The 23913-nt window shown below is 39.6% G+C and overlaps 1 protein-coding gene across 2 annotated transcripts in view; it reads left to right on the plus strand.

Moving 5' to 3' along the window:
- Positions 1-23913, plus strand: part of RAPGEF5 (Rap guanine nucleotide exchange factor 5) — a 216990-nt gene that overhangs the window by 34754 nt on the left and 158323 nt on the right. For both annotated transcript variants that reach the window (XM_019652001.1, XM_019652002.1), the window contains exons 2-5: positions 6293-6343; positions 8149-8255; positions 12807-12928; positions 14449-14617. In XM_019652001.1, coding sequence (XP_019507546.1) covers positions 6293-6343; positions 8149-8255; positions 12807-12928; positions 14449-14617 — 449 coding nt within the window. The remainder of the gene's footprint in view (positions 1-6292; positions 6344-8148; positions 8256-12806; positions 12929-14448; positions 14618-23913) is intronic.

Genomic DNA, 23913 nt, shown 5'->3' on the forward strand with positions numbered 1-23913 from the left:
GCCATTGGATGGATGCTCACGGTGGCTCATGGCAGCTCACGCTGGCTGCCGGTTGCTCACGCTGGCTGCCGGCCACTCACAGTAGCTTCACTACAGCCTATGCCATTGCTGGCCACTCACGGCAGCCTAGCTCCAGGTTGAGCTGTTATTCACCATCTTAGCTGTAGAGGGCGCAGTGTCACTGGCCCCCATGTGGGATCCGAACCAGGGTCCTGCTGCTCAGAGCTGGCGTCCCAAACCAACTCTTAACCAATGCGCCACTTGGCCGGCCCTAGAATTATTCTTTAAGGAAGAGATGCCCCACAGAGTTTGTTTATTCAATTATTTATATCTGTATATACTCATAGATATATATTCTATGAGTTATAGTGTAATACTTTAATTATTTTGCTCAAGTTGTCTCAGATTTAGCCAGTGGGAGTTTCTTCATGTTGGCTGCTGTGGAAAGGGCTCCTCTTGGAGTCTGGGTGTTACTGGTGGGTTGATATTAATTCAAGTCAGGAATTCAGTGAAAAGGGGAGATAAGTAAGCTTGTTAATTTGCCTGTTGTTCCAAATCTTTAGTGACTTGATTCCTAAAACGTAAAGGCTTTTCTGTGATTGCATTATCTAAGGAAGCCCACCCTGTTAGGCAAAACTATTTTGTTTGTAAACACAGTGGAAGAAAGAAATTTTCCCAAGGATTGAATAAAATCAAGTTGATGACGCTTTGGGGTTTGTTTCTGTTGTACCTGTTGTGTATGTATTTCCCAGAAGCTGCTGGTTCTGGCTGATTTATGTCCCTAGGCAGGCAAGATTGTGAAATATTTGTAAGTATTCCTAGAACCCTCTTTGATTTTCTACTTTAGCTTTTAAGTGGGGCAAGCGTGTTTATACTAGAAGAGAGTCCTTTAATAACGAGAAGTAAAACTTAAGTTTAACACTGTGGATCCCATTAAAAGGGTATGCCGTTTCAGAAGGTATGTAGGTGCTGTGCCCCTCTGCAGACGTGAAGGTCCCTTAGCTTAGGGCTATGTCTGGGCTCGGGTAAATAGAAAACACATACCACATGAACAGGTGCAAGGTGGGATTTACCGAAACACTGGCTCTTTGTTCTGCACCAGCCAGGCTTAGAAGCTCAGCCGCAGAGCCCAGAGCTATTGGTCAAAGGACTTATTCCTCAGCCAGGAGCCTGAGGGAGGCGATGTTTGAGGTGTGCTCCAAGCCTTACAGCTGAGTGGATGATGAAAGGTTCAAATTGCCAATTTCAACCACTGATTTTTACAGTTTTTCTCAAATCTGGGTGCACATGACAACTCCCTGGGGAGCTTGGCAAAAACCACCCAGGCTCCACTCCTAGGCTGTCTAATTCTGTGGGTCTGGGGTGAGACCTGAACACCTGTTTTTTTGTGTTTTTTTTCATTAGTTTTCCAAATGGCTCTTATTTACATCCAGGGTTAAGAACTGCTGGATCTAGCAGATACTGTTGGGTTGTCGGAAAAGCCATGATGTATTTTTTCTATGTTTTTCGTTGCAAAAATGCATCATGACTTTTCCAACAACCCAATATTTGTGACTTCCTACAGTTAATGGCACTCGTTTGTCACGTGCCTCTTAAATCATCACATTCTTTGTTATAAGATACATGTATGGAGGGTGGTAACTAAAGACAGGCTTAGGTTGTAAACTCAGGTGATTTTCTTAACCTCTTTAAGTCTGGTTTTATCATCTGCAAAAAGGGATTAATGGTAGCACCTACCTCAGGTTTTCAAGGATTAAATGATAGGTTGTATGTAAAATACTTAGTATAATCTCTAGCACACACTAGAAACTCATTTATTATTTAGCAGCATGTTACAGTGGAGTGGTGGCTGTGGAATCAGCCACTGTTGTTTCAGTCCTGGCTCTGTAACTTTCCAACTCTAGGACCTTAAGTGAATTTCTTAATTTCTCTGACCCACAGGCCTCTCTTCTGTAAAAACATTACTAATATGGAAAAGTGCTGAAGACAAAAATAAGTGCTCAGGAAGCATTTCTGCCATCTTCCCTTTCCTTAACATATCATAGAGCCATAGGCAAATGTAATTTCAAGCGCATTATGGACTTTAGTGTGGCCAGGCTATGTTGAGAAGTTCGTATTACAAGTTGCCTTTGTAGCTGTGACTGACTGTTGGGGCCCTGAGGAAGTGGTGTGGGCCTCAAGTGACCAATGCTTGCAGAAAGGAAGTCACAGTGAGCTGCCCTGGCCTTCCGTTTCAGTCATTGGCTCACATCTCTGGTTCGCATTATGCCTAACTTGTGATGACCGTGTAATTCTCAAGCCAACACACTGGCTGGGATTCTGTACTTTTAATCTTGATGAAGCTTTGATTGAGATGTAAGTGTACCCTGGGACTTATAAAGGACGTGCAGTCTTAGAACTCTACTGGACAGCCTACTAGGTCACAGCTTTTATTATTTTAGTAGATAATCTCTTAACCCATCTGCCCTCCGGTTGGCTTGTGAGGCTTCTTGGCTTCCAGAACTGTAAGAAATCTAAGTATACTTATTTCACTTTAACATCTTCATATTCTACTTGATTACCCAGAATGGGAAAAGGACAATGGCTGAAGGTGACAGAAAGTTGTATCATGAACTGAATTCTCGAGTTGTCAATAAATTTGGTGGTTCTTGCTGATTCCTGTTTGTAATAGAACAGGTCATACTTCTGTGGTGATTGAAGTGATTCAGACTTCCTCCTTTCATTTCTCTCTCCCTTGACAGCCCCCATACTTTAACTCAATCCAAGGAGAGTATTAAGGCATGTCCTTTAAGAGCTGATGAAAATTATGTCTTAAGTCTATCATGTAGTTTAGCAAGATACTTTCAGTGACTCTGGAATGAGTTCCATGCTTGGTTCAGACCCAGCCTTATACACTATTGTAGTTTAACTTTAGTGGACACCTAACTTAAAAAAAAATGAAGATAGTATATGATTGCTAACCAATTGTCCTTTTGAGTTATACCATTCTTTTTTCTGGAAGTTCATTTGTGAATATTAAAAGGTTGCAATTTCCTAAATACATGTTTAAAATATGAGGTTTGCCTGGAATCACTTAGGGAATCATTTTCCATGGTTTATTAAAATGGAAAGGAAAAATAAATTGGAATTAAAATCTAATTATATTTGTGTTGTTACCAGTTTTTTTACTATGGCATATATATATATATATATATATATATATATATCATGAGATATACATCATGAGAGAATCACTGTATCTAGTTTAAGTAATTCTAGGAAATTGGAAATAAAGGGGGAAAAAGGAATCATCATCTCGTCTGGGCATTGCATTTATGAGGTATGATGGCAAGAGCCATTTAAAAGAGGACATCCTGCATCAACTGGACCAGCCAACCAATTATAGAATGAATTGATAGGAAATCAAGAAAGAGAATTCATGGGTTTAAAATGTTCTTTAGATCCTATGTCTTCTGGTAAATAGATTTCTAAATTAGAAATGGTGTGTTCATATGTATGTTTCTGGAAGCTCTCACAGTGCTTGGCCAGGAGCTCGGTAGATGCTTCATAAATGTGAAATGAATGGAAGGTAGTTGCCACAGGAATGATTAGATGAAGCTCTGGAATGCTGAGAGGAGAAATAAAACCAAAGGATTTAAAGATGGAATGAAAACAGCTGGATAACTGTATATTAGGGAAAGGATATTGAAATGGAGAAGGGTGCATTTTCAAGGGTGCTCTTGTGATAGCCCTTCAGGTAAATTTGGGGAGAGTAATTTGTGAGGTGACTTAGAGCAGTCATTCTCAGATTCCCATAAATTGGTCCATGGTGTATATTCCCTTAATAAAATTATGCAACAGTCCTTTCCCAACATCTATTAAAATTGAGGTAAGGGATGGACTATTCCTTCATGTTCTTTTTTCTTTAAGTCTTTGACACTTGCTATTTTTGCAACAGCTAACATAGAGTGGTCTCCAAAAAACTACAGCTTTGTGGTTGTTATTTTAAGTTTAGCAAACAAGTCCCTTATGCACTTCTACAGAGGGCTCTGTGCCTTCCCCAAGCTCAGCTGAGTTTGAGAGCTGCTGTCCTAGAGTGTTAGTGAAACAAAGCTCCCCTGGGTCCAGTTAAGGTAGGGCTGCATAGAAGCTTCTTACAACAGATGTAGGCATTGTGTCCTGTAAAAGGCAGTTCTTGTTATGTTGCTCTTGTCGATTCCCTGTGGGCTAATAGCTTATCTAACACTGTTATCTAGTCAGCATAGAAGAATCCCATTCTTTATTTACTCACCTTACCAATCTTTTGAAACAAGCCATCCACAGGGGAAGTTTCTGTGAAGTGGAATTGTGTGAGTGTAAGAGGACTGTTGAGACAGCCAGATTCAGGTTGGCAGCAGAGAGAAAGGAAGTGGTTTGCTTTCTTTTGTGAAAGTGCCCCTGCCTAGTTCTTTAGAACTTGTTTCTACCGAAATGCTTTCTTTTAAACTAGATCATGTGAAGTGTTTGCTTTTCTGAGCTGATTGGGTCCATTAGATGAGTCATAAAGATTGTCAGTTCTAGCCTGCCATATTGATTTTTAAAAGTCTGTCTGTTTGGGGGGTGTGGGGGGAATCTCTTTTCATGACGATTTATCTTCAAATTATAAATCTGGTGCATACACAAATTTTAAATTGTTTAGTACTTCAATTAGTGAATATATTACCTAGGTTCCGATGACAGAAGGCCTAGGAAGAACCAATTGGGAGTATGTATAGACTAGACTAGAAGGGGTAGATGAATGTTTTATTTTAATACATGGGAATTTTAAGTGGCCTGTCTACCTTATAAATTCCATTTCCTTTGAAGTCATTGCAAATCTTTAGCAGAGTGTATCAACTGGCGTTTTTGGATAAAAAGTCTATACATTTATTTTGGTTTAATTAGGAGATAAGTAGTGTGGGAGGCATGTGGAGCGGGGAAGAAGCAGAATCGGAATTCTGTCTCAGATTACATTTTAATGGAAGGCTCAGATGCTGAACAGCGATGATTGGCAGGGTATGTTTCATAAATTTAGCAAATTCTAAGAGATGGCGGCAGACTAAAAACTATAGGATCTAAAACGACAGCAAGCCTTGGACTAGAGATGTAAAGAGCTTTTAAAACATGGGTTGGAAGCTCAGTAAATGTTAGTTCCTCTGTTCTTTTTTTCTATACTACAATGGGAAATGATAATTTTCTGTGGTGCGTAAGCATACGTGGGTGATGGTGCTGCTTACTGGGCTGTTAGGTAGGAGAAATTAGCTCCTATCTTACTGAGTTGATATAGAGATATAAATATCTACAAATAAGTAAATAGAAAAATAAACATTTTGGGGCAAGGTTGTATGCTAGATGCTATGAAGGCAAAGCCGCATATGCTGCCAGCATTCCCTGCAGAAGCTTATGGATTAGTTGGGGCAGATGCGCTCGCAGTAAGACAGGCAGCAATGCAGAGCACCCAGGAGCTACTACATGAATAGTCGAAAAAAGGAAGAGCTCCAAAGATGGACAAACTCTAGTGAACTGGGATGGGTCGGAGAAGCTTCAGCCAGGAGATGACTGCACAGACCTGGACTTCAGGGTCTGGTGGGGTTCAGGGACGTATCAGGGAAGATGGAGGGCTTTCTAATGTGGGGCATGGTGTGGGCAGAGGCAGGGTACGAGTGGACCGTTCTTCTGATAAGCACAGCTTGATAAATCAAAGAAGCCAGGTAGGGAGGCAGAAAGAGAATGCTAGAAACCTGTTGGTAGCAGACTGTGGTGGGCCCAGAAGGGCAGACTCAGGTAGGGGTTGGACTGAAGTGTATAAGCAATAAGAGACCCAGCGTGAGTCCAGAGGATGATTTAGAGACATTTGTTTCATTGAGGCTTGCAGGATGGCCTGAGTGGGCTTGACCAGAGGGCAGGGAAATCCATTGAGAAGCTGAAGCAGCAGTTCCAAGCGCGTAGAGATGGTGAAAGTGGAAATGAAAAGAGAAATGGCACCAAAATCACATTAAGAATAAAGTGACAAGTACAAAAACATCCCAGGCTTTCTATTGCACTTTTTGAAGTTGTGCTCCCTGGATTGGGAGCCATTCAAATAGCGTATCCTCTCCCTCTGGAATGAATGTTGACCAGATACACTGAAAGAGTATAAATAAGGACGTTAATCCTCTCTGGCCTATGACTTGAGATTTGAGCTCATTTTTTGGCATGGACACCTACAGGGCCTGCCACTGTTGCATGTATTGTGCCCTTATGATACAAAGATTGCTATGTGGATCTAATTTTTTCCCTTTTTCTTTTAAAATAGACTCTATCGAGAAGAATCTCCAACCCATACCTTGAACATACTTCTTCCCAGGTATGATTCTTTTCTCTCTTAACTGTAATTTCCGAAACAATGATTCACAAATCCTGATGTAGAATTCTCTAGTTATAGCTATCCCCTTTCCTAATCATGGCATCTCCTTTACCTGGAATAACACAGCCAAAGGTGTTTGAGATGTCCCCATAATTGTGTCATGGTTCAAGATGCTCACTAAATAGGAAGAAAACATCTTCCCATCTTCCAAGTCCTTTACATAAATGTATTATCCATACAGTGGAGTGAATTTATAATATAAACATTTTCAATTTGCTATATTGATAGAAACACTATTTTAAAAATTGTGGGTATTTTACACTCACTGAAAACTGGACAGGGGATTATTTTTAGTTATTTAATAGTAAAATATTCCTGTATGCTGATTGGTAAGAAAATATGAGGATGCCTTTATGGCGTTGTGTTAAAGACTCATTCGACAAAGAGTTGGCTTTTTAAAAATAACAGGAGACCGTGAGCTGTGTGAGGGCAAAGGCCTTTTTGGCCTTGTTCCATTATTGTACCTATAGCATCTAGAATGAGGCCTGCTAGCTGCTCATTCAATGTTTTTCTGAATGACTGAGTAACTGAACATTGGTACCATACCCAGACTAGCCCAGCGTCGGTTGACTTGTACCTCTTTTACCGTAATATTGGGTCGTTGGAAAAGTCATGACGCATTTTTGCAACGACAAATATAGAAAAAAATATGAAATGACTTTTCCGACAGCCTGATAGTTTCTATCACCTGACTTGTCCAAGTTTTTTTTTTTTTTTTTAAGTTTTACATGTTAAAAATAAGTCATTTTCTGCCCTTCTCACTTTCTCATCAGGTTGTGTTTAGGAAGTGATAACGGGAAAATGAAAGAAGTATAAAGATGGGTTTGAATTGTTCCCTGTCAAGCCGTAATCAATATATTATCAATTTGTTTCCTTTGAGAAAAGATACGTATTTTGTAGGGGCAAAATTTTGTAGGTGCAGAGACTTCACTAAGAAACAAGTAAACAGATGTAAGCACATACCTCCAATATACATATATTAATTTTCATGAGCCTTTACTTATGAAGATGTTTCATTTTCCTTTAGCTTCCATCGTTTGTGAAACAACATTGTACTATGGAGGAAGATGCCAATTATAGAGAAAGGAGGTTGTACAAAAGTAGGACGAAGACCTCACTGGATCTAAGGAATAACCCCCCTTCCTCCTCCAAGAATCAGAGACTCATATGGGCAAATTAGAAGGATTTAAAAAAGAAGTTAAATGAAATTTTTATCTGCTAGATGGAATTGCGAAGTAGATGAAACCAGGATTCTTGGAATTAACTATGAATTCTGCTTTTGAGTGAAACTTAAAAGCAGAGCAAACAGCAGCCTGCTATCAAATTGTGACATGGTGCCAAATGTTCACTAGATAGGAAGAAATTATTTTTTCATCTTCTAAGACCTTTACATGAATGCATTATCAATATGGCAGAGTTAATATATAATAAAAATATTCTTCAATTTGCTGTATTGATAGAAACACTGTATTTTAGAAAACAGTGGATAATTTATGCTAAAAATGTTGTGTAAAGGGAGATTCTAATTATAGTTAAAGCAGTTTAGCATATGGAACATAGCTAGTATAGCTTTATAGCATAAATGAACCAATAGCAAAAGTACAATAAAATAGGTAGTTGTAGGTTTGTAGTTACATAACTGTCTTAAGCTTAAGGATTTGGTCATGATATTTTACATATGGTATGCTCACACACTATCTCATTATTGTTCTAAGTTTACAGTGATTGTTTGCTTTTCCATTTAGATTTATGGAGAGAATTCTTCTTGTGCAGGAAGAGCATTAAGGAACATTATTATCGTTCAGGCAGCTGACCTGATAAAGGACAGAGTAAACCTCAAGGGATTTTACAGGTAACACAGTTTTCTAACACCTTGTCAAAAATTCTCCTTGTGAAAAAAAAAATGTGTTAAAATCATAACCTTGATCACAGAGAGATAGGCTGTCTCAGCAGTAGGAGGGGTTGGTCAGTTTGTTTGAAGCGTCTATTCCAAATACTGATGGTGACTTATCTCTTCTTTAAACTTTGCTGAGTGTTTGTTAATAGTTCGACGTTTGGTTCTGAAATGAGGGTCTGGAATCCCCAGCCCCACATGTAGATGGGTTCTTGAGAGTCTCTACTTTCTCTGAGATGGGATATTTTATAGTAATTTTATTGGGCATGTGCTGCACTGGGACTTCAATAAATATAGATTCCCCTCTCAAGGGGATCAATATAGATCCCCTATCAAGGTTCTCAGAGGACTCTCTGTAGGTTCCTGGGCTGAGAGAACTGCTGCTCAGCTCACCAGGTGAGAGTGAGCATCCTCCTCCGGTGTTTGAAGATGGGGAGGGGTGGGTTCTCATAGGGATGGCATTTTTCTGCCTTGGGTAGAAATAAGTGCAGAGGTACCAGAATAAATGGGTGGGTTCATGGCCAGTTTTAAACGACGGCTGGACCAAAAGAGTCGTCACTTAGAAAGTTTGAAGCACATGTTTTCATTTTCTGGAACAGTTTACAGGAAAAAAAAGTAAAGCAAATTTTCATCTTTTTATTATTTTTTTCATCTTTTTATTATTTTTATTTTAAGTAAAGATATTATACCACATCACACAATACCAAAAGAAAACTACAAAAATTATAACAAAAAATTTTTTTTAAAAACTACCATTTATTGGGTAGTCAGGAAAGTCATGACGCATTTTTGGATTGAAAAACATAGAAAAAAATACGTCATGACTTTCCCGACGACGCAATATTTTCATTAGTCTTTCTTTTAGAAGTGAGATTATAGTACCATAAAGAATAGGATGAGAATTCAGAATAAGTGACAGCAAAGTAAAGTAGGAAAGATTCCCAAGATATAAGGGACATTTCTTTAACTAAATATAGACACTCATTTTTTCCCCCTTTTTTTAAAGCAAAGCTGTAAAAACCTTTGGGTCTGGATGTGAGCAAGCTGCCCGTAGGACTCATTTTAGCTAGCACATACGGCTCCATGTAACATCTGTTGTTCTCAGTTCGGCTTGTGTGATCTCTATGGATATAGATTGAAAAAAGATTGGGAGATGTATGTTAATCAAGTTCATGGAAAAGCACCATCCGTTCAAGTCAGGACATACTTAGGGTTTAGTGGGAACAGGATGGGAAGAGAGCATGTGTTTTGCTATTTCAGGTTCTCAATGGTGGGGCCAGAATTCCCTGTCTTTTATAATCTAAGGACTGATTAATATTCTGGGTTGAAAGGCAAAGTGCTAATATGATGGTCAAGGACAGATTATTTTCCTATGTCTGGTTGTAACTGGAGGTAGAGTTGTTCCCCACGTACCACAGGAGAATTACTTTCAGAACTGCTCTCTGAATGCCATCACCCCATTTATTAGAGTTCTGTCTGCACTACCATGAATTAATTGCTAAAAATATAACCAGAGACGGAAGGAAGCCAAGAGATATCAAATGTTCAGCTCGAGAGACTGGTAAAATTAATGCTTTGTTCCAGCACTCACATTGGCCGTGTCTCTAATCACCTCCATATCGCAATGTTCTACCTCGTACTCCAACGATGTTTAGATCTGCATGTAGTCGGAACAGTTTCTGGATTCAGTACAAGACTGAAAATATTCTGGGAGGAAAAACTGCTGTCGGTATTCAGATGGCTCCCCTCCCACCATCTCCGTTTTCTTCCTCGCTGCTCTCCCCTGAATCCTGTGGATTTAGGTATTTTAGCTGGATTGTCGTGGGCCTGGTCACAAGTCAGGGGAGTGTGTGTTACATGCAGAGGCAGCTCACCTCATTATTAACTAATGTTGTCATGGCAATATTATGTTTTAGCGTGTTGACTGAGCCTTGCCCCCCCAAACAGGGTGAGCCCTTCCCATGGACAAGGTAGAACTGGGGGTTGAGGCTTTGTGGTCACTAGTGTCACCTAGAAACCAGTTAGAAGTGAGGACTCTCAGCCGCCTCCCCCGCCCCCGCAGCCATACTGCCTCAGAATCCGCACATTTACAAGATCTCCCAGGTGACTCCTAAATGTGATTTTTGACAAGGCCAGGTCTAAGAAATTTCCTCCCTGTCACCTGTAAACAAACACACATGCATCTGTCTAGCCACCTTGGGCAATTTGTCCGTGTAATTTCTTCAGTCAGCGTTTTGTTGTGTCCTTTCATATTCCAGGTGACATCAGTCATGGATTAGGCTGAGGAGCTGTATTTTTCTGAGAATAAGGATAAAAAATGATAGTATTTAATCCATGTGATAAAAGTGCTTCGGGCAATTAACTTGAAGATGCTAAATGACAAATGTTGAGGAATTCATTAACACCTTGAGCCTTTTAATATAAAAGGTGTCCTATAGAATTAGAGGTTAATATTGGTCTAATTGCCTGTTTTGTTGCGATCTGTTTTCTCATTTTGTTTCAAAAAACATCCATTTGACTGTTAATCTTTCTAATGTCTTAATTCTAACCTATAATTAAACATCTCTAGTATTGCCTTAATTGCCTTAGAGCAGTGGGTCTCAACCTTCCTAATGCCGTGACCCCTTAATACAGTTTCTCATGTTGTGGTGACCCCCAACCATAAAATTATTTTCGTTGCTACTCTATAACTGTAATTTTGCTACTGTTATGAATTGTAATGTAAATATCTGATATGCAGAATGTATTTTCATTGTTACAAATTGAAAATAATTAAAGCATAGTGATTAATCACAAAAACAATATATAATCATATATTGTGAAATATTTATAATTCATGAAGTGTTGTTTTACCTCCAATACTGCTGCTTTCAACACGACAGCTGCTTTCTACACAGTAGCTGCTCTCTACACATGTGTGACTGGTCCGCATAAGTACATTATGGCGCCAACCCCGTCACATACACCTGTATTTGTACAGGGTGTATGTGATGGGGTTGGCGCGATGATGTCATCACGCTGGGTACTCCTATGTGGGCGTATCAGCATGTGGGCGGACCCGCCTGGAGACGGAAAATATGTTTTCCGATGGTCTTAGGCGACCCCTGTGAAAGGGTTGTTCGACCCCCAAAGGGGTCGCGACCCACAGGTTGAGAACCGCTGCCTTAGAGTATCTTACAAACAGTAACACTGTACCCAAAAAAAGTGATGGCTTATCAGAAGCTAGACCATTTGATCAAATATCTCAGCACAAAAGCTTTCTATCTTATATTTACTCTAGAAAATGTAGGTTATTGTGTTATTTCTAGGTATTTGAGCCTATGCGAATCACAAGAGATAAGCAATATTTTTCTGTTTTAGGACTACAAATAAAGTTGACATCTTTTGGTCCTTAAATACCAACAGTAGAACAAATATAGCCATTTACATGATACTTCTTTATAAAAAAACATTTTGGTGACAGTTTCTCATAAAGGAGAGTGGGATTCAATGAAATTTCTGGAAATGAAAAACCTTATTTCAGAAATTTTTCCTGTTTTAGTTTTTCATCAGAGGCTAATAAAGGTGGCAACATAGGTGTGAAGATATGGCTTGTAATGCCCAGATCGGGGCATTCATTGAATACAGTTCTGTATTTTAGGACAGATTACAGAGAATATTTTGTGTGTATGTGATTAGTGGGGTCCATCATACTCTGGGTTTATGGGTTTTATGACCTATGTTGCTTAACTAGATTGCTTAGATTATATTTAAAAGATTAACAGTCAAATTTATTGTTCTTTGAGACAACTTCTAGGACTTAATCTCTGAAGAGTAGCAAACAAAACTCTACACTTCTCACTGTGGTCCCAACTTTGTCTAACCTTCTTGGCATTATTTTGCTCTCAAAGAGATTAGATAAAAATCTACAAATGGATGAATCAAAGTTTATCACCTCCAACTTGAGGGCCTTATCTCACCAAGACAGAAGCATTCTCTTTATATAAAGGACTGCTAAATGTATTCCTTCATTTATTCAAACTTATGTATTCTGAGAAGTTACTGTGTACCTGGACTGTCCTAGTTGTGGGAGTTAAATAGTGAGTTATAATAGTCCTTGTTTTCCTGAAAATTATTCTTTCTTTTTTTTAAGATTTTTATTGGGGAATTGGGGGATGGGAACAGCGCTGGGGAATTGGGGGAAGGGGAACAGACAAGTTGCTGTCTCTGAAAATTATTCTTAAGTGAGGAAAGCAGATATTATTCATTCAGAAAGATGCATAATTACTAACAAGGTGATGTACAATTACTAAATGCTAGGTGATTTGAAGAAAAAGCACCAGAGGATATGACTCTAAGTTTCTCGAAGAAAGGGGTATTTGAGCTGAAATATGAAGAAGCGGTGCATGTCATTTATTCCTGAGTCACTTGTTTTAAAAAGCAAGCCCATGAAAGGGATGGTATTAAATATCAATTTTTGGCAAATGAGCAGCAACAATGTCTTACGTGAATGGCTTTGTTTTTGTCCAGGAGAAGCTGTGTTGGGTCAGAACTTGTAGACTGGCTCCTGGAACACTGTCCTTTTGTCCAGTGCAGATCTATGGCCATAGGGGTCTGGCAGATCCTCCTGGATATGAGAATTATGTCATCAGGTTAGTACAACATAATTTGAAGGCAGAGAATCATTACTTTATTAAGCTACCAGACCAAAATATACTTGATTTTCTAGAGGATATTACAATCTGGATGGAAATTGGTTTTGCAGGTAAATATTTGCATTCTCTCTTATTTTATAAATAAAAGTGACAGGTCATCATTTGATTGTTATTTCTCTCACACTTTTGTAAAAATAATTAGGTAGCTGCTGATTCATAGATGTCCACCTGTAAGAGCCTTTCCCTTACCTCCTCCCTTCTCTACTCAAAATGACGCTCACAATTTTTTTTTAATTAGTGACATGTTTAGTTGCCCTAAATGTGTGATTTATCTTATTTTACTTAGAATAATAATCAGAAACTGATTTTATGAGTGGAATGTGTATGCCATTTTGATTGACTAAGTAATTGTGAACAGTTAGAGATACGACCTATGAAAATTAGCTGTTTAAACAACAGAAAATTGATGTTAACTAGAAACCAAATAGCTGTTTTCTTAGTTGATAGCTCTTAGTTGATAGTTGATAATTGGTGGATAGTTGATAGTTGGTGGATAGCTTAGTTGATAGTTGGTTGATAGCTCTTTTCTGAGTCAGGGTATTGAAGAATTAGCGGTCAAAGCTCCATGACACAGGCGCTGGTTGGTCACTACGAAGCCCTTTTTTTCCTATACGTAATAAATATTGAGGGCCAGAGAACATTGTAAAGTTCAGAAAGGCATATCTTAAGTCCAACTGTGAAAGAATGGTACAGATGGACATGTGGGTGTCATCTTAGTGAGTTAATAATACCTACCATCTGATATTCTTATTTAGAAAATCAGCTATCTATCTACCTTTGAGGAATGTTATCAGCTTGCTTGTGAGGTTAAAACATTTTGTGCTGATGTTTTTCGGAGAAGTCTCCCAATTCTTGATTCCTTTACAATGAGGCTTCCCAACCTTGGTTGTGTTGACATTTGAGGCTACATAATTCTTAGTTTTAGGCAGTTGTCCTGCACATAATAGGATGTGTAGCAACATCTCTTTCTTCTACCCACCAGATGCCGGTAGCACCCCCTAGCTGTAACAACCAAACGTATCTCCAGACATTGCCAAATGTTCCCTGGTGGGTACAGTCGTCCTGGTTGAGAACTACTGATCTAAAAGTTGCCATCGTTTTGTATTTGAGTACCACTAAAGTAATTAAATGTATTCATTTGCGTTGGGACACTAACAAAAGTTTCTCCCCATTCTCTTTGAATTACTGTATATTTTACCTTGTCCCTAAAGCACAAAAATGATAAAACAACATGTGACTATGCTAGCCAAAGCTTCAAGTAATAAAAATCGATTGGTCAGTAAATTCTTTTTCATTCAATAGGATTGTGAACATGGATGGATTTAGAATGTATACGTATAGTCCCACCCCTGGCTTCTCCCTAATAATTAGTAGGGTTTTCAATTTAGTATTTGGTTTATGACTCTCTAAATCATATACTTTAAAAAACTGATTTCCACCTCTTTCGTTTCCAACAGTGGACCAGCATTTATACTTTCAAGATACCTACGTTTTCTATCAGTTCTCATCTGACGAATGTAGCTACTTGTACTGTGAATTCGAAAGAGAAGAAGAGTGGCAAAACGGCGTCAAACTTCTCCTGCAACTCGTGCCTCTCATTCCCGCTAGAGCTGGCGTCTGCGAACTGTAAGGAGATGCTCTTTTGTTCCCTTGTTAAACTGTTCTCACTTAGGGAACACGTACTGCCTCTAGGGACTATGCTATGCCCTTTAAGATTACCATCTCCTTTGAAAGGCACTCATTCTATCCCCATTTCTCAGATACAAGTTCAGAAAGGTACAATAAATTGCTTAAAATTAAATCAGCTAATAAATGACCGAATCAGTGGGTGTTCAAATCCCAGAAGTCCATGCCTTGCTAGCTGCACCATACCCCGTCTAATTTAATCATTGCAAGATGCGTAGATGATCTAAATTAGGAATAAATATGATTTGGTTTAAGTTGGGATTAAATTGATAACTCAGATTTTATCTACTATCCAAATAGTGGCTTTCTTAAGAAAGAGCTCAACAGACGCTTCTGAAAATAATCTAGAAGCAACATTTGGCAAATTAAAACACGTGAGTCGTTATCACATGAAGATACTGAATCACTATATGATTAAAATGAATTAAAATGAACTCATTAGAGAAGGTTTGGGAGCAGGACTTGTCATGATATGGCAGTTCCCACATGCCTTTGTTTATCCATAGCATTATGACAAGCTTACTTCAGTATGGTGAATTGCAGATTAAAAATCTCAGTTAATAACTTTTGCATATTCAGTTAATAACTTCTCCATATTCAGTTAATAGCTTTTACATATTTAGTTAATAACATTTACATATTCAGTTTTCTGATTACATTCCCATACTGTTGACCCATTCAGTTCTGTGAGATTAACAGGGCAAGTGACATTTTCCTTATCTCATGGGTAGGAAAGTAGGTTCAGGGAGAAACACCTACAACCATAACAAAGATGAGTTACTCTTATTAAAAAAATGATGATTAATACTGAACAGTTAATACAGGCTTTTAGAAAAATAAGTGTTAGAATACTAACGAGACACCGTGCTAATAGAAAGGTTGATTGTAGAGAGCATGTTTTGTGTCAGGAACTATACTAAATGCTTTATATTCATTATGTCACCTTCAGATGAATTCTATAAGACAGTTGCTACTATTATCCCTAATTTGTAATAAGGAAACTGAGGCACAGAAATCAGGTAACACAGGGGTGATTGGAGTGTTTAGGGTTTGAATGCATGTCTGTCTGGTTCTAATGCCCATGCTTTTACCACCTGCTCCGAGGTTCCTAGGAGTTATGGGGTCATTCTAGCTTTCCTTTCTGAGATGTTATAAACAGAAGCTATAAAAACGTTGGAGTGACTCTGAAAAAGTGGGTCCCATGGTGTAATGGTTAGCACTCTGTACTCTGAAATGGTTATGAATTCACCACCACTGCAGAGGACCTTACAATGGTAAAGCAAAATTCAAATAAAACTCACCACTCAATTGACTAAGTATGGAAAATGTTCTTTAGGGTAATATGCTTTTTTTTTGTTTGTTTAAGATTTTTATTGGGTAATTGGGGAGATGGGAACAGTGCTGGGGAATTGGGGGAAGGGGAACAGACAAGTTGCTGTCGTTTTGTTCTTCAATCTAGTTGTGGAGGACGCTGCTTCACTGGCCCAAGTTGGCACCATCATTGCGCTCTTCCCGGGCGAGGCAGATCAGTCACCGGCTTCTGGACGGCCGCTCACTGCGGCTGCTGGCCGCTCACGCTGGCTGCTGGCTACATACGGTAGCCCATGGCAACCCACTGCCACAGGGACTGCAGCCTACGCCGTCGCCAGCGACTCACGGCAGCCCAGTTCCAGGTTGAACTGTTGTTCAGCATCTTAGCTGTGGAGGGCAGTGTCACTGGCCCTCATATGTGGGATCCGAACCGGGGCCCTCTGGCATCCCAAGCGAGTTCTTAACCATCGCGCCACTCGGCCGGCCCTAGGGTAATATGCTTTTGATACATATAGGTCAGAAGTGTCCTGAGAAAAGTCAAGGAACATTTCAATCAACGTGAACAAGCTTTCTAAGAAGGAGTGGTAGGCTTTTTAAGCTAGAGGTGGCTGTGACTTGCTCTGACTCTAGCATTCTCTAGCAGCTCTTAACCATTTCCTGTCCTGAATGCAAGATGGAAGTGTGTGCAGTCCCCTGGGCATACCCAGACTGATGAGGATGTAAGGGCAACTGAAATCAAGCAAGCAGCCCTCATGCTTTAGCTCCACCCCCTCCTCCCCCACTTAGAAAGCCAATTGAAATGCCAATGAGTGAGATGACCTTGTATTGTATATAGGAAACCCTGAATCTACTCTAAGTTCTAAAAATGAAAATATTTTTTAAATTTGGGTCTTAAGATTCATTCCAGATTATTTATAGTCTTTTGTCACACTGAAAATTGAACACAAATGTCATGCCTCTGGATTTGAGAATCACTGTAGCATGCCTTGTTTATCAGCACATTTTTTTCTGTCAGTGTGAACACATGCATTTTGGAGTGGTAATTCTTCTGGGAAAATTGTCATTGGGGAGCTGTGGATCTTTTGTCCCATATTATAAGTACTAAATACAAAAATATAAAATCAATGAACCATTGCAGGTCTTCTAGAGAGAGAGAGAAACTATATATAATTTCTATACTAGAGTCATAAGCAAACCTCTGAGCCAAATTTTGGAAAGCCATGGTTTAGGTTATGCAGACTTGGAGTAAACTATAGTCAGAAAAAAAGATGCCGAGGGACATTGTCCTCTTTCAATTGTCACAACCCCTCCTGGGTTCAGTTGTCACAGTTGGCCTGTGATCCTGTCATAACTTCTGCTCTAATCGTGTGATTACCATTCCTTCTGTCCCAACCCCACATTTATTTATTCTCTCACACCCATGTGTTGCTCTGCCCTTTCCTCTGCCTCTTTTCTGTCTAGTCAAATTCTACCCGCCCCTCAAGGGGGAGCCCAAGTCCTACCTTGAGCGCAAAGCTTCCATGATGGCTCTAGTCCATGTCGGTCTTTCTTTCAATAATTTACTGTTCTTGCTGTTTGTATCAAAAAAAATTTCCATTCTTTGGTAATTCTCAGCCCTGTCCATCCTGCTATGTTACCCATTACTTTTTAGCCATTCTACTGAAATGCCCTCTAAGGTCTGCTTGATTCATTAACTTAGGTTGACCACTCATGAGCTGAAAACCCAGTCTTGTGGCCTTTTTATTAACCTTTTTCATACGTGAAGGCTATTAAGGCCTGCCTATGTGGCTCTCCATTTGGTCCCTCAAATTTGCTCTCATCTCTCTACATGTCTTTAAAAATATGAGGAAACCACTTAATGTCTCTATGTAAACACAATCTATTCTGTACAAATGCATTTTTAAAAAGAAAAGTGGATTTTTTTTTCCATTTAAAAAAAAATGTTTAAAGCAGGAAGGGAACTAGAGCTGCTGCAGGTTTCTAGGCTAATTTAAGGGGAAAAAATTCCTATTCTATACAAAATAACTTTTATAGCCAAACTGAATAGTTGCAAAGCAGTGAGTAAATCGATTGTCAAGGGTATTATCTCTTGGGGGAAAAAAATAAGAGTCATGGCATCTCATTCAAATGGAAAGCCAAAGCTCGTCATCCAGAATATACTTTCCTCCACCTCTTTTTTTATGGAGGTGGGGGTGGGGTGAGTAGGGATGTTGAAGTAACAGTGTAGGGAAAGGCAGCTTAGTAATCCCTTCAGGACTAGTGGGATGCCTGCTCCTCTCTAACACTGACTTGGTTGAGAATGTAAGCTGTGAGGAAGCTTCGCTATTTCAATTCAGCCACCGTTGCAGCAGCTCCCAGCTTGCCAGGGGTGGGCCTGGGGGCGCTCTGAATAGCCGAGTCTATGGACCTTGAATACATAAAACTATATTCTACCCATTAAAGGACTGTTAACATTCATGCTGTTTTTTAAAAAGTTGTAGAGGATTGCCAAACTTAAATTCACGCCACACTCAGACATGTAAAGAAAAATGTGGCTTCATATTTTTCCTCTAAGCAGTCTCTCCATGATATCCTGCTGGATAGCCAGAAAGAGAGAAAAGAAGCTGCATAATTTTCATCTAATCTGGTAAAATCATCCTTTAGTTAGCCGTTTAAAAGGCTCTGTCTCTCTAGGCCCCCTCCCTTCTCTTCAGAGAGCCTGTGGGTATGTGGTGAGTGGCATGGGCCTCTGGACCCTGGCAGAGCAGTCTCTCCTGGCAGTGGGCCCGTCCCCATCCGCACTGATGTTGCCTAGTTGATGGGCAGCCAGTTCTCTAGTGACCCCAGAGGTGAAACTGGGGTGTTCTGTTGCATCTGTTGTTGAGCCCAGGGCATAACCCAGAGCCCAGGGTGTAAGTTGGGTCTTTCTCTTCTGGCTCGATCAGAGTCTGGTGGTCCTGCCTGGCTGATATGTTCTCCTGGATGCCCGCTGGCATTGCCGATGCTCCTGAGGTCTGGCTGTGCCTTCCACAAACATCCCATCCAGCCACCCTACCTCTGTCAAAGAGCTCCCTCTCTTTGTGTCCCCACCTGACTTTTTCTGATTCTAACCCTTTTTTTAAAAGAAAAATCATACCTGCTCATTGTTGTTACGTCATCAAGCAGTGTACCTCATTGGCTGGTGCGCCAACTTTCAGATTCCTAATCGACCAGTTCTAGGGAAAGCTCAGGCCAGCGGGTTAAGATGAATTTCTTAGCATTCATGATCCCATGCTCTAGGTAGAGAAGCAGAAAAGCACTTGGGTAGATGGAACAGTGGGTAGGGCGTGAAATTGGAAGAATGGTGGCATGTTGAGGCAGTACAGGCAGCTCGATGTGGCGGGAACAGTGGGTCACAGCCAGAACTCAGACTTTGACAGGGGTGGAAAGCAAGGCTCAGGTTGACTTCAGGGGACTGCAAATCCACAGGGAAGCCAAGCGTTATCTTCACATTGGATAAAGGGAATGACTTAGCTGTGTATAGATGCTGCTGAAAGAGCATGTTACTTGAATTCACAGTAATGTTTTTATCAGGTATTTGCTCAATCAACATGTATAGAGTTTATGGGCCTGTGATCTGTTTTTATATTAAAGGGGTTTCCCTACTTTAAAAATGGAGAACAACTAGCTTAGTCACTTAGCAGAAGCTGCCCTGGCAGAGATAATAATAAAAACAGTAATAACAATAATAGCTAACACTTCTATCACTCTTGCCATGCAGAAGGCACTGTTCTGAGCATTATTTTATATAACAACTCATTTAATACAACAGTTTAAGGTACCGTTGTTATGATTTTTCAGATGAGGAAACTGAGGCAAGGCAGATTACCTAACTTGTCAAAGGGACAGGCATATATACAGCAATGTGAATTAAGGGCAGAAAGTGAAGTTGGAAGTAACCTCTGTCACTGGTTCTCAACCATGATGCTTTTAAGGAATAATGAGGTATACCCTGAGAGCTACTGAGTCAGGATTGGGATGGAGAATGAGATATAGATATCAGTATTCTTTGTAAGGCTCAAAAGGCACATTAGCATGCACACCAAGGTTGAGAACTACTGTTCTATAAAGTCACCCTTGTAGAAAGAGCTTGTTAAGTGAGAGGAAATATGAATGTTAATGAAATCAAAAATCTCAAAATACGTACTATATGAAAAAGCCAGATTAATATTATCATGACATAAAGAAGATTTTATCAAGCATGGTACCTATCACCACTTGACTGGCATTTCTGAAAATTCCATAAATTTAACTTCATAAGCCTTTATATCTGGAAGGGATTCCCTGGATATTGAAATTGCTTTGCTTAATTCTTAGGCGAAGAAAAGGGGCAGAGAGTACAGGGTCTGGGAAAAGACAACCACTTGGCACCAGCACTCTACTGAGTGACTTACTCAACAGGTATTTGCTGATCATTAGGTTTGTGTAAAATACTTTACTTGACTCTGTGAAGAATATGAAGATATGTAAATAATTTAAGTTCTTTTATGAGGCCAGCGTTATTAGGATAAAGTTCAGAAAAAGTAAAGAGACCAATATAACTCATGAATGTAAACACAAAAATATTTCTCAACAAATATCAATAAATGGAATCCAGCAATATGTAAATATCAATCATATGTCATGAAAAAGGGGAGTTTAATCCCATGAATACAAAGATGGTTCAACATTTCAAAAATCAATCAATGTAATTCACCATATTCACAGTCAAAAAAAAGAAACTATATGATAAATTCCATAGATTCAGAAAAAGCTTTTGAGAAAATTCAGTATTCATTCATGATAAAAATTCTCAGAGCACTAGACATAGAAGGAACTTCCTCAATCTGATGAAATCTATAGCTTATGTCATACTTAATAGTGAAAGACTGAATCCGTTTTCACTAAGACTGGGAACAAGGCTAAAACATCTCTTCTTATCACTTATCTTCAATGCTGGCCAGTGCAATATGGCAAGAAAAAGAAATAAAAGGTATACAGGTGAGAAGGAAAAAAATAAAGCCATCTGTCTTTGCAGATGATGTAATTATATACATAGAAAATCTCAAAGAGTCTACAAAAAACTTGCTAGGACTAATAAGTGGATTTAGCAAGGTCACAGGATACAAGGTCAATATACAAAATTCAATTATGTTTATGTGTATCAGGACAAGAAAAAACCCCACCGAAATACTTAGGTGTAAACCTAAGAAAATGTGTGCAAAAAGTATATGCCAAACACTTCAAAAATCACATGAAAAATCAGACAAGACTTAATTAAATAAGTGAAAGATCTATCCATGTTCGTGGATTGGAAGGTTCAATATTGTTAAGATGTTAATTCTTCCAAAACTGGCCTGTCTTTTTGGTTATCTCCTGATCTGTTGGCCTGACCATACCTACATAATAATAAAACTTACATTTGAAAACAATGCTCTCTATACTTACCTGGCAGGGGAGATACCATGATCATGAAAACAGTGCTCTCTAAAACAGCGAGTATCTTAGGGCTCGGTCTCAGACTTGTCTTCTTTTTCTACTCTCACTTTGGATGTGCCCTCACACAGTCATGCATTTAATATCAATTCCACAGTGATGACTCCCAAAATTTAGGTCTCTGTCTTCCCTTATTTACTACCCTATATACAATAGCACAGCCACCACCCACTCCCCTGTCATCTCTGCTCTCTTTATTCTCTTTGTCCGCCTTAACTTGTCCACCTGACATGTATAAGCAACAGAAGAAATCCATTGGTGTTCTTAATCTCTGAAATGGTGCTGGGTTAATTCTTCTGACTGGGAGATCAGCTTCAAGGTAGATTTCCTGCAACCCAAACCTACCCTTTGTGTTCCTGCCTTTTCCTAATTAGATTTTTCACTTTATGATCTTTGGAGAGGAGGAAGTACTGTATGAGTAAACAAACATTTTTTTAAGTATTTCTCAAAATTTTTTTCATGATGGAACTTGGCATAAGGTTTGTATTAGGATCATAGGTGAAGAAAATTTCCATTTATCACTTTAAATTGTTTATATAAAAAATTGCTGTGAAATCAGCCAGTCTTAGTCTGTTATTACTCATCACCTTCTCTCCAAGGAAACACTAAGTCCTTCAAATTTTCCATTGTTTACAAATAAGGCTTATTCCATGGGTGGAAGCAGATTGATTATCCTTGTCAGAGGACATCAATGTTTAAGAGTAGCACAAGCATTTTCATAAACATTGAACTTTTAGGCCTGGATGTGCTAGCATTTGAAATATAACTGTTTAATTAAATATTAAGCACGAATCTTCAAATCCTCAGTATAAAATGTGTGAAAGAGATATCAGTAATTATTAATTTTATTCACTTCTTTTTTTTTAAAGATTTTATTGGGGAATCGGGGGAAGGGGAACAGAGAAGTTGCTGTTGTTTTTGTTCTTTAGTCTAGTTGTGGAGGATGTTGCTTCACTGGCCCAAGTTGGCACCATCATTGCGCTCTTCCCGGGTGAGGCAGATCAGTCGCCGGCTTCTGGATGGCCGCTCACTGCGGCTGCTGGCCGCTCACGCTGGCTGCTGGCTACACATGGTAGCCCATGGCAACCCACTGCAGCAGGGACTGCAGCCCATGCCGTCGCCAGCGACCCATTGTTAGCCCAGCTCCAGGTTGAGCTGTTGTTCAGCATCTTAGCTGTAGAGGGCAGTGTCACTGGCCCTCATATGTGGGATCTGAACTGGGGTCCTCTGGCATCCCAAACCAGTTCTTAACCAACGCGCCACTCGGCCGGCCCTAATTTTATTCACTTTTCAATGAATGTGTAACTGTATGTCCCAGACCCTTATTGTCACATTCATAATTTACTGCTGTTTGGTTAAATTTCCTCCATACGTGTGACTAGCAGCCTGATGCTATGAACTATTATCTTCTCTTGAGAAGATTTAACTGGTGTTTGTATTCATGACCTGAAAGATCTCAATAAAATTTCGATTTTCATTCTTCTGCCATCCTACGTTTTCTTTTTGTCATAGGAACCTGCTTTGTTAAGCAAAATAGAATATAGGTGTTATAGGAGGATATAGATGGGACAGTACTTGAGTGTTAGATATGACACCTTTTTCACCCTCTTGGGCTCAGTAGGTATTGGATGTGGTAGAGACTGAGTCTGTGTTCCTTGAGGAGCATTCCCTTTTGTGGTGCCTAGGACTTGATGGCAATGATTTCTTAGGAAGAAAAATTTCAAATCTGGCCCAGGAAATATTTCTGAAGGAGAAAGTCCCTGAATACCTTCTCTTGCTTGACAATCGGTAGGTACGGAATGCACTCTGGGTGGCCCAAGGAGAATGTGGAATTCTGGTATCCTCAACTGACTTAACTTCATTTCTTCTTGGCTGGTGGAGGAAGAGCTCAAGACTCATTCTTCTACCTGAGCTGTGGGTCCTACCTCCTTGGAGACTTCTCATTCCTGCTTTCTTAGTCTCTCATTCTCTGTTGGCTGCTCTCCTTCAGCAAACAAATGGTTCTCTCAGTTATAATAGCAATAAACCAAACCTACATTTGGTTTTATATCTTCTTCTAGCTACTTTTTCATCCATCTCCTTCGCTTTACAGCCCAAGTTCATGGCCCTCAGCACAAAATCAAACTCTGTAGCAATAGCAGACTGGACGCTGGCTGGTGTGGCCTTCGCTTTATCTCGAGCCTTATCTCTTGCTATTTCCCCACTTGCTTGTCCCGATAATCCTGCTGCAGCGCCAGGGCCACTCCTTATGTATCAGAACCCCACCTTGGTTATCACTTCTCCCAAGATGCCTCTGACAATCACAGATCAGGTGAAGTGACTCTCACTTGTGTTGGCAGAGCGTCTTAAAGGTAGATTTTTCGAAGCCTCTCACATATTACGATTTTTTCCCCATATATTTGTGTGGTGTGCATCTCTTATGTGTTGTGGGA

Source organism: Hipposideros armiger, unplaced genomic scaffold (genome assembly GCF_001890085.2).
Source record: "Hipposideros armiger isolate ML-2016 unplaced genomic scaffold, ASM189008v1 scaffold_171, whole genome shotgun sequence".
NCBI lineage: Eukaryota > Metazoa > Chordata > Mammalia > Chiroptera > Hipposideridae > Hipposideros > Hipposideros armiger.